General features: G+C 42.5%; 1 protein-coding gene across 8 annotated transcripts; it reads right to left on the bottom strand.

Annotated features, from left to right (window-relative positions):
• Window positions 1-222: 222 nt before the first annotated feature.
• LOC310688833 (uncharacterized protein) lies at window positions 223-7,335 on the bottom strand. Of its 8 annotated transcripts, none has more exons than XR_014517213.1 (3): window positions 6,678-7,335; window positions 4,529-4,571; window positions 223-1,418 (listed from the first exon to the last, which is right to left on the bottom strand). XR_014517213.1 is itself a non-coding variant. In XM_083465617.1 (3 exons), the coding sequence occupies exons 1-3, from the start codon at window positions 6,839-6,841 to the stop codon at window positions 235-237; spliced, it is 1,416 nt and encodes a 471-aa protein (XP_083321743.1). In that variant the 5' UTR covers window positions 6,842-7,335; the 3' UTR covers window positions 223-234. The 8 variants fall into 8 exon arrangements, 5 of the variants coding, with proteins under 5 accessions (XP_083321743.1, XP_083321742.1, XP_083321739.1 ...); XR_014517214.1 differs by having other exon boundaries at window positions 223-1,332; XR_014517215.1 differs by having other exon boundaries at window positions 223-1,329.
• Window positions 7,336-11,120: the final 3,785 nt, after the last annotated feature.

Genomic DNA, 11,120 nt, shown 5'->3' with positions numbered 1-11,120 from the left:
GTGTTTCACTATACTGGCACATAAGAATAACATGTCCACATCTCATCCTTTTTTTTCTTCTTAGCGAGATAAGGCAACTAGGTGAATAAAGCAACAATACTTCCGGATTAGTGGTTTGCCATCGGATGCCGGAAATAATACTGCTAGGGTTGATGGGGCAAAAATACTTCAAGATTAGTGGTTTGCCAGCGAATCTCAAAATAATCCTACCCACATCTCCCCTTTTGTTTTTTCTTACTGGTGGCGTTGCCATTTCGCATAATAGGCTGCAAGGAGAGCACTAGGTGGTGGAGGGGGGGAAAAAAGGCGAGAAAAAAGATTTGTAAGGCTAGGAATGCATTGGAGAAAGCAACAAAGCGAAATCAATATACATACAATAATAATGGCATAATAAAAAAGATTGCGAAGCCAGGCAAAATTAGGAAGCCAGGCAGTGGACCACAAGGATAAGGAGTCCCAGAGGCCAGAAAATCCGATATCCTTTTTAATGTGGTGAGTAAGATTTTGCAAATGAGAAATTTGATTTTGAACGGCCTTAGAATTGTCAGTGATGTTAAAACAGCACATCTCCTCGAATTGTTCACAACCATAATGATGAATCATGAGTAAATAGTCCAAAGCAGCTCTCGTCTTCAGTAAACCGTCGTGAAGTTCAGCTTGCTCTGTGTTGAGAAGATGAAGCGCCTTAGACGTATAATTCAGGGATTTTGCTGCAGAGCAAGCTAAAGAATTAATATTTGCGCTATTACGTACAGCCAAACCTGGAACACCTAAGAGAGAAACAGCTAAAGAGATGTATTCAGACCTGCTAGGGAGAGAGACAAGATCATCACAGTCCTCAGACAGTTCAACACTGCGCTGATATCTAGAGTAAGAGAGATGATGTTTCTCAGGCAATATGATAGACAGACGGCTTAAGCAGCAAGGTGTACCGTGGCTAATGTTTGCTGGAATATAATTGAATGTGTAACCTGGGCAGGACCAAAACCAGCCTGCTGGTAGTTCTGTGTACTTATATACATAAGAAATGTTTACATAATCAGAGCAATTAAAGTTATCTTTGCCCATTTTTATGCAATTTGACTTTGTACAATTTACCATACGGGCGCAGCTGACGTTATAAGAAGCCACATATGGGGTTGTCAAGTCAATTGCTAAAGGTGGGCGTTTGCGCACTTGGTCACCCCAGACAGAATAAACAGTGTAACCAAGGGTGCGAAGAGAACTATTTTTGGGTAAGGATGAGAAAAACCAAGTATCATTTTGTATGTCAAGAGGATCATGGCAAACAGGAATAAGACAAGAGCCAAGGATTTCACCGATGGCCACCTGCTGGGTAAGACAAAAGGAGGACACGTTAAGCGTTCTTGCAAACGATTCCCATACATTTGGCGTTGAGGAATCACCAGTAGGAAGAGCTGAGGTAGAGAGAGGCAAAAATAAAATACTGAAGATGAGAATTATCATGGAGTTCATATTAAGACAAGCAACGAGGGAGAGAAGCAGGTTAGTAGGGCTTGCTTCCAGCTGCTGTTCCCTCCTATACTGCTCAGCTTGAAGAGAGAGCGATTTAATCTGGCCCCATGTCACTGGGGCGTTGCGATCTCCCCGCTTACGAATCCTGGGGGGGCTGGACGTCACATCGCGGGTGATCTGGAGCTGGTGGTTGAACTGAGGCAGTGGATCCGGAAGAGTCTGTCGCCACGCCATGGTGTAGTCGAATACAACGTGCAGGAACCCACCGGGCACCCTGTGGAGTAGAAACTGCAGCGTAACCCTTACCCCAGGTAATCAATTTTACTGGTTCACTCCACTCATTAGAGGGCAGAATTTTATAGCGGACCAGTGGAGCTGGTAGAATTTCCTTTTGCTGGAAATGCTTTTGAAGGCGAGTGTAAGATTGATGATCCTGTATGGAAATATTCAAATGATTAAGAGTGAAAAGCACACTAGACAACCAACTTTCCTTTTCTGAAAGTGAGTTTGGAATGCCTGCTTTCTTTTCCTGCCTGCTCAGTGCAGTTTTAAGGGTTCGATGAGAGCGTTCAACTATAGCTTGGCCTTGAGAATTATAAGGGATGCCAAACAGATGATGAATATCCCATGTTTCACAAAACTGAGCAAAGCCTTTTGCACAATATGCTGGGGCATTGTCAGTCTTTATAGAATGAGGCTTGCCCATAACTGACATTGCACGAACAAGATGATTGCAAACATGCTTAACTTGCTCACCTCTTTGAGGCGAGACCCAAAGAAAACCTGAGTACGTGTCAACAGAGACATGCAGAAACTTCCAGGGTGAAAAGGGGGCAAAATGAGTTACATCCATTTGCCACAACTGATTTGCTTCCAGTCCACGGGGATTAACCCCAGGGCTGGGATGGCCAATCTGATTGCTGCACTGAGGACACTGCTGAATTATAGCTCTTGCCGCTTCCAATGAAATTTGAAATTGGCGGCTAAGGGCTTTTGCATTCTGATGATGAAAGGCATGACTTTCAATAGGAGAGACAGGCAAAATTTTTAGCAAGGAGTCTGCTTTTGCATTTCCATCTGATATGAAACCTGGAAAAGGTTGGTGAGAGCGAATGTGGACTACAAAGAGTGGGTGAGAGCGAGCAGAAAGAAGCATTTGTAAAGACAGGAAAAGACTCAACAAGTTATCATCCAATAAGGGACTTACATAACTGCCTTGCATTCTACATATGACGTTTGAAACATATAAGCTGTCAACAATCAAGTTAATTGGTTGTGAAGAAAAATGATGCAGAGCTTTTACAGCGGCTGCAAGCTCAGAACGCTGAGCAGACTTTTGTGGGAGAGTGTACAGGCTATGCCACTCCTTGTTTTGTTGCCAAGCGACAACTCCTCTAGAAGGCGCCCCGTCTGTGAAAACAGTCAGGGCATCCAAAGGAACAGGGGACAAAATAGAAGAGAAGGACAGGGGAAATTGTTTGCTCATTTGCAGGCGAGTATCAGCTGGAATATGACAATCCACGTGACCCACAAAATCAGCTAAAGCACACTGCAAATCCATGCTAGTGGAGAGAGCAGTTTCCCATTGTTCTAAAGGCATAGGCACAATAATTTGATTACAATCAATACCAAAAAGATGCTTACAACGCCGTCGTCCTTTGCAAATGAGCTGAGCAAGGAGATCCACTAAAGGGTTTATTGTGTTCCTTGGTGCATGATGTAAATAAAGCCATTCTAGTATGTGAATTTTAGATGGACCTATCTGTATAATTGCAGCAAAAGGTTGTACAGAATCTGTCATTATGACTACATCAGGCATAACATTAGGTATTGCTCTATCAACCCATTGAGTACGCATGATTCCTTTCAACTGTGCAACAGTGTTCAGTTGATCAGAGGTCAAGGTGATTTGCTCACCAGGAGACCGATGGCCTTTTAAAGCTGAGAACAATGGCTTTAGCACTTCAAGAGGGATTTTAAAATAAGGCCTTATCCAGTTAATATTTCCCAGCAATTGTTGCAGTTGTACATATGTCATTGTTTTTGAAATATGAAGTTCAGGGATTATTGGAATAGAATAGCTAGCTATCATTTTATGTCCTAGATACTGAAAGGGGGGGGATTCCTGGACTTTCTCTGGAGCAATTTTTAAGCCATACATAGACAAACAGGTTATTAAATCATGTTTCCAATTAGGGGGAAGGATTGGGGAATAGAAAACCAGATCGTCCGTATAATGACAGACCTGAAGATGTGGATACTTAAGACGGAAAGATTTAAGCGCCTTATCCACGAAGAATTGGCACATAGTGGGAGAATTTATCATTCCTTGCGGCAGGACCTTCCAGTGATATCTCTCAGCTGGTTTGGAATTATTTATTTCTGGAATTGTAAAAGCAAAAAATTTGCGATCCTTTGCATGCAGGGGAATAGAGAAAAAACAATCCTGCAGATCTACTATAGCCAATTGATATGAATGTGGAATCATATTTGGATTAGGCATACCACATTGCAAAGGCCCCATGGGTTCAATAATGCGATTTATGAGTCTTAAATCGTGCAAAAGTCTAAATTTATTATTTTTCTTTTTTATTACAAAAACTGGGGTATTGAAAGGGCTAAATGAAGGTTCTATATGACCAGCAATTAATTGCTGATCGACTAGGTGTCTCAAAGCAAACAATTTCTCTGTAGAAAGAGGCCATTGTGGAACCCATATAGGATCAGTGGATTTCCACCTAAGTGGAAGCACAAACTCATTCATTCAGTTGAATGGTTGCTTCTAATTGTTGTAATAAATCTCTTCCCCACAAGTTGAGATGGATTTTGAGCACACAGGGTTGAATATATGCAATAGCTTCTGAGCTATCAGGCAAAGAGACAGGCAGCCACTGTGCGCTTTTGCAAGAAGTCTGGGTGCCTCCCACGCCCCACACTTCAGGAGAAGATTCAAGGGGCCAAATTGGATTCCAAAAATCGGTGGATATGACCGAAACATCTGCTCCAGTGTCTATAAGACCCTCCAACACTTTCCCATTAATTTTATACTTACGAAGGAGTTTTCCTGTTCCAATACGTTGGGTCACAGCTAGAAGCTGCGGGGGAATAGATAAAGAGAGCCTGTGCAAATTAGTGTCAACAGCAGAAACAGCATCAGGTGGAGAAGGCAGCATCACCAATTGAGCCCAAGATTCTCCTTTTGTTAACTGCATGGGCATATGGCTCCAAAATTGAACCATGATTGTACCCACATAGTCAGGAGGCAGGACACCTGGGATGACCTGAATCCCTTGTTTTGCAGCAGAAAATTTAGGTAAAATTAAGCCTGTGACTTTAGAAGGGAGTGGGCCTGCCATTTGGCTGGCCATAATTACAATTTCAGCAGGCAATGCAGTGTATTTGGTCTCTTGATTAATCAAATCAATAACAAATTCAGAAGGCACATTTTTAGAAACTTTTGCAGCAGCAGAAATTAAAGGCTGACAACTCTCTATTCTTGAGGGCCCGAGAGTTGGGGCCCTAAGGAGTTTCCCTGAGACCTACATTGATTTGCCCAATGATATCCTTTCCCACACTTTGGGCATTTTTTGGAAGGTCTGGTTGTGGTATTTGCAGTATTATCCTTACGTGCAGTTCCCCTTGGGGCTGTGCACTGTCTGGCAAAATGACCTGGACGCTGGCAATTAAAACAATTTCCTGTTGGTTTCGCCGAAGCCTGGATTGCAGTAGCAAGCAATGACATTGTATGTGAATGCGTTCCAATTTCTGCACACGCCTGTATCATGTCAGCAAGACTAAATTTTGAGCGAGTTACAATAGACTGCAGAAGTTTTTTTGAATCCAAATTAGAATTTTCAAAAGCCAATTTTTTTAGCAACTCATCCTGAGCTGTCACATTGTCAATTTGTCTAGTAATCGATTCTTTTAATCTATCTATAAATTGATGGTAAGGTTCTGTATTATGTTGTTTAACATTTACAAAGGAACTCTGGGGCTGTCCTGAAACAGGAATTTTACGAAATGCACGCTGTACACAAGTTGCTGTGCGTTGAAAGTGTGAATCTGATAGAAGCGCTTGAGCGGCCAAACTATCAAATGGTGCAGAGCCAAAAAGTTGACTGGCTGTATGCATTGGATCAGCTAGAGCTATGGCACTATGTTTAAATTCACTTTCAAAAACAACGTATTGCGCAGGAGATAACATCATACGCATCAGGTCCTTCCAGTCCTGCGGAGCCATCGTGAATCCGCTAGATATACCTTCTATTATTCCCATGACATAAGGGGATTTTAAGCCTGAGTCAGAGATAGCTTTTCTGAGGTCTTTCATTACAGAGTATGGAAGTTTGTCATGGGAAACTTGCTGCTGCGCAGTCCCAGGGATGGGTAAATAACTGAATGGGAAAAGAGACGGGATTTCCCCAGACCACTCAGATCGTTCGTCCACTGAAAGCAGACCTTTCTGTTGAGCTTGTAAAAGCCCAGCACGAACGGCTCCTCCGTAATGAGGGGCATGCTCAGAAGGGAGGGGAAGAGAAGCATGCTGATTCAAGGCTTGGAAAGGAACGGGCTGAGAAACAGACAAAGGAGGGGGGTTAAGGGGGATGGGGGGTGTATTTGTGAGCTGAGAAGGAGCAGCAGCAGGAAAAACAGCAGGCTGAGCCATAACTTTTACAGCAGGCATCGCAGGGAAAGGGGGAGGGGTCTCAGAAAGCTGAGGCGAAGAGGAGAGGGAGGAGGGGTGATTTAGGCAGGGTGATGAAGGAGACAAAGGAGGTAAAATTTTGGGATATGGTGGGGGATGGTCTGCTGAGGCAAGGAGTGGGGAAACTGAGGGAGAAGCCATTTCTAACTTTGCAATAGCGTTTGCACATTTTTGCCATGTGAGAAGGCATTCAATAGGAGCTCTAGGCTCGGAAAAAAGAATCTTGCCTATCTTTTCCCATACAGAAACTTGTAATTTTCCCTCTTGAGGATAAAAAGGACATTGGTAGCTTATTTCCCTTAGCAAGCCTTCTATATCCTTTAGAGAAATTTGAACCTTATCTACTGTTTGTTTTACTAAAGAAAATAATTCTTTCCCATGAGCCTTCTGCATTTTACTCAAATCTCCTCCCATACTAATGAATTAAGCGCTTTAGACTTTCCCCAGTCGGATTAGTATGAGGAATGCTTAGCTCTAAAGGGATCTATTTACTTACCTTTCTTCAGAATCACGTCGGGGGGTCACCAGATGTTGCTTTTGATAAATAACGACAGACAAAGAGATGTTTGTTTCAGAGAGCTTGCGTGTGATCAGAGAGAGAGAGAATCTCCTCTTCCAGCCTCGCAGCCTCTCCTCTTTATTCAAAGTTACAAAAAACATGGCCACGAATGTGCTGGTGGCTGATTGGCTCAGTACAAGACAAAGAAACTGAAATCTTATTGGCTCATTTGCTATGTAAGGCGGGCTTACATAGCTCCATAGATCTTTGGCACTTGAAAGACAGAATGTTTAGAGCTACACTTAGACAGGTATATAAGCTCTTAATCCATTTATGACTAAGATCGATTATAATGTTTAGATCATGATATAGACTCACATAATTAATTATACATTGGGGATTAACATATCATTGTGAACTTAAAGTGAACTAAGTGAAGTAAAACAGAAGGAGGTGTGGTATGCAGGGAATGGAATGCAGGGATGTGTGTGCCAGGGACAGGTTTTTGCTGTGCCCTTGAAAAGGGGGAGAAGCGTGTTTGATTATAAGCAGACTTTTTAGTCTGTTTAGCAGCAAAGGATGCTAGAAATAATTCCCATAATGCAAGAGGAAAAAGAACCAGTGTTTCACTATACTGGCACATAAGAATAACATGTCCACAATTATTATTATTATTATTATTAATACCCGGCCCATCTGGCTGGGTCCCCCCAGCCACTCTGGGCAGCTTCCAACAAAACACTAAAATACAATAACCTATTAAACATTAAAAGCTTCCATAAACAGGGCTGCCTTTAGATGTCTTCTAAAAGTCCGGTAGTTGTTTTTCTCTTTGACATCTGCTGGAAGGGCGGTCCACAGGGCGGGCACCACTACCGAGAAGGCCCTCTGCCTGGTTCCCCGTAACTTGGCTTCTCGCAGCAAGGGAACCACCAGAAGGCCCTCGGCGCTGGACCTCTGTCCGGGCTAAACAATGGGGGTGGAGACACTCCTTCAGATATACTGGACCGAGGCCGTTTAGGGCTTTAAAGGTCAGCACCAACACTTTGAATTGTGCTTGGAAACATACTGGGAGCCAGTGTAGGTCTTTCAAGACTGGTGTTATATGGTCTCGGCGGCCGCTCCAAGTCACCAGTCTAGCTGCCGCATTCTGGATTCAGTTGTAGTTTCCGGGTCACCTTCAAAGGTAGCCCCACATAGAGTGCATTGCAGTAGCCCAACCATCTCTTCCTCTGTCATCCCCTTCTCCTTGTGCCCTCAATCTTTCCCAACATTCCAGGGAGTCTTCTCTTCTCATGAGGTGGCCAAAGTATTGGAGCCTCAGCTTCAGGATCTGTCCTTCCAGTGAGCACTCAGGGCTGATTTCCTTAAGAATGGATAGGTTTCCAACCCCAACCTTTCTCACCACCAAAGGAACACAAGTCATAGCTGTCAACTTTCAGATTTGAAAATAAGGGATCAGCAGCCTCAAATATAAGGAATCAGCAGCCTCACCTTTCCCGGGGACAGTCTACAGGATATCTAACAATCCAGGATAGCAGCGGGAAACGGTGTTGGAATAAGGGAATTTCCCGCAAAAAAAGGGTGTGGCATCTGAATATAGACTGCATTTTTAATCAAGGCATATATTGGCTTATATCTTGATCAGGTTCCTAAATTAAAGAGAGAGCTTAAAGATTTTCAAAAGTTTCATGCCAGGCAAGAAGGCCAGCTGTTTAAAGAACACAGGCAATGTTTTCCTCCTAGACAAGGGCCCCCCCCCCTTGATTTATAGCAGAAAACAATTCTCAAAGTCGTAAAAAGGGAATTACAGGTTAAGAACAAGGTTACATAGACCAAACATAATTAGGAATAGGTAAATAGTAAAATAAAACCGTTAAACTTGAGCCACAGGACAAAAGGCCAAGAGCACATGGAAACAAAGCAACTGGCTGGAGAAGGGGGGGGAGTGTAAACAGGGGAAGAGGCTTTTTTCCTATTTTATTTTGAGGCTGTAAACTGTTCCTTCCTACTGTTCCTTCCTTTTTACTTTGAGGAAGTTTAAATATGCTGGCTTAAATGTAATTATGCAAAGGATTTAAGAAATGCTAGATTTATCCTGAAATTAAGCCAGCCATCAGCCTAGCCCCCCCTGCCAGACAGGAGACGCCAATCGAGCACTTATGCCAAAATGGTTGTGAGGCCTTTGTTTAAAGACCTCCAAAAGGAGATATTTCATTGATGATGCATGAGAATATGAACCCAAGGTCTCTGACATCTGTTCAAGATAAAAATTTAAAATTATTAACCATTTGTTTTAGAAGGCAATAGGGCAAGGAGGGCAAGAGGTGAGCTGGTAATTAAGATTCCTTGTTGAGACACATGTAAGATATATTACTACTTATTTGTCATTTATAGATGTAACAATATATAGCTCTTTGTGTTCCATATAAGGACAGGAGGATATGGGTGTATCTTTTAGAATTGGTTATAGCAATCAGCCAATAGGAAATTCAACCAGGCTGATTGAACAGAGGCAGCCACAGGAGGAGCAAAGGGGGCTGGATTAAGGGAATATAAGTGCTGGCCATAATGGCAGGAGGCCAGGCCAGAGCTTGGTAACCATATACCACTGTGCCTCTCATTTATTTGTCTGACAAATAAATTATTATTTTAATTTCTCTGTTGCTGCGTTGAATATTTCATTCCAGCTAAGCGTTAACCACAAGCAGGGTGCTACAAGGGAAGGTTGACAGCTATGACACAAGTGAATAGCAAAGAGCCTGTACAAGCAAGGCTGACACAAAACCCCACATATATTAAGTAAAATAGAAACATCGCCACCCAACCCCACCCCCACTCACCTCTCTCCCCCTTTTCTTCCTAACGTCTCAACAAACAAAACTGATGTGCAAAAAATGTTACTTAAAAAGAGAGAAAGACATTGCACATGCTTTTGTAGACCAAGAAAATCATTAGTAAAAATACATCTTAAAAAAAGAATGGATAGGTTTGATCTTGCAGTCCATGGGACTCTCGAGAGTCTCACTGCCTTGTCGTGGTGAAGGGGCTTGAATAACTCGGAGAAGCTATGAGCTATGCCCTGCAGGGCCACCCAAGACAGACAGAGAGTTTTGACTAAACGTGATCCCAGGTGAGCAGGAACCGACAAGCCACTCCAGTATCCCTGCCAAGAAAACTCCATGGACAAAGACAACAGGCTTGATGGACGCCACAAAAAAGGGGTTATGCGCACACCAGATATCTGGCCTGGGGACAGTGGAAACACATAAATATATGCAACCACGCTGATCTTAACCTTCTGAAATCATGTGCTCTCTGAAAAACTTTACTCACTTATTGTGAAAGGGAAGGTTTTTTTTACAACTGATTTTAAACTGCAATGCTACCTCTAACAGGTTGTGTTGCTTTGAGTTACATTGACTTTTTACAAATGCTACTAATAAATAATTCATTTATACATTTATATTCTACACGATTCAGCACAAATGCTCTCAGGGCGGGCAATATAAAGGATGCACCTAAACCATGGGTAGGCAAACTAAGGCCCGGGGGCCGGATCTGGCCCAATCGCCTTCTAAATCCAGCCTGTGGACGGTTTGGGAATCACTGTCTTTTACATGAATAGAATGTGTCCTATTATTTAAAATGCATCTCTGGGTTATTTGTGGGGCCTGGCTGGTGTTTTTACATGAGTAGAATGTGTGCTTTTATTTAAAATGCATCTCTGGGTTATTTGTGGAGCATAGGAATTCCTTTTTTTCTTTTTTTCAAAATATAGTCCGGCCCACCACAAGGTCTGAGGGACAGTGAACCGGCCCCCTGCTGAAAAGGTTTGCTGACCCCTGACTGAAATGGCAGCACATCTTCTGGTTGCACAATGTTTCACGCCACCTCACTTGGTTTCATAAACCCATCCCCTAGAATATACTGATCGCAACAGCAATAATGGATATTCTTCAGGGAAGCTTGTCTGGCATTATTAATGTCCTCATTAAAGAATCTGACAAATGTCTAGAAACCCAGCAAATGCTCAGGAACAGTTGAAATAAATGGCTACTGTTGCATTTATTTAATAGCCATTTGTGATTTTTTAAAGTAGTTTTTATATGAACTTAGTATAACTACCACATTCTACTTATTGTTAGCTATATTGTTGTAAGGGCTGTTCAGATATTGCTGTACTGATAATTTCTGATTCACTGCTTTGGGCTTTTGGGAAAGAAAAGCACATGGTGGATATTAAGCAGAAGTGAAGTGGAACTCCATTGGTGTAGTTTTTATACTTTTACCACTTTTGTAAGCCTGAAATCAAGTTTAACAGCTTCCCAAAGGGTTAAGATGTCAATGTAGAGATGAAGAAAGCCAGAATGGCTATTGAAATTAGCCGAATATGCAGTGTTAGTCAAATTAACCGAAAAATTGACCGACAACTCAAAA

The sequence above is a fragment of the Podarcis liolepis genome (assembly GCF_965112155.1).
Source record: "Podarcis liolepis genome assembly, chromosome: 11".
In the NCBI taxonomy this organism is placed as follows: Eukaryota; Metazoa; Chordata; class Lepidosauria; order Squamata; family Lacertidae; genus Podarcis; species Podarcis liolepis.
The sequence above is the reverse complement of the archived record's forward strand: the minus strand, read 5'-3'. Positions and strand labels throughout refer to the sequence as shown.

Coding starts and splice junctions, on each gene's coding strand:
- LOC310688833 (XM_083465613.1), bottom strand. CDS start 6,841: ATGTTTTTTGTAACTTTGAATAAAGAGGAGAGGCTGCGAGGCTGGAAG. Junction 1,751..6,677: donor CGACGTGATTCTGAAGAAAG/GTAAGTAAATAG, acceptor TCTACTCCACAG/GGTGCCCGGTGGGTTCCTGC.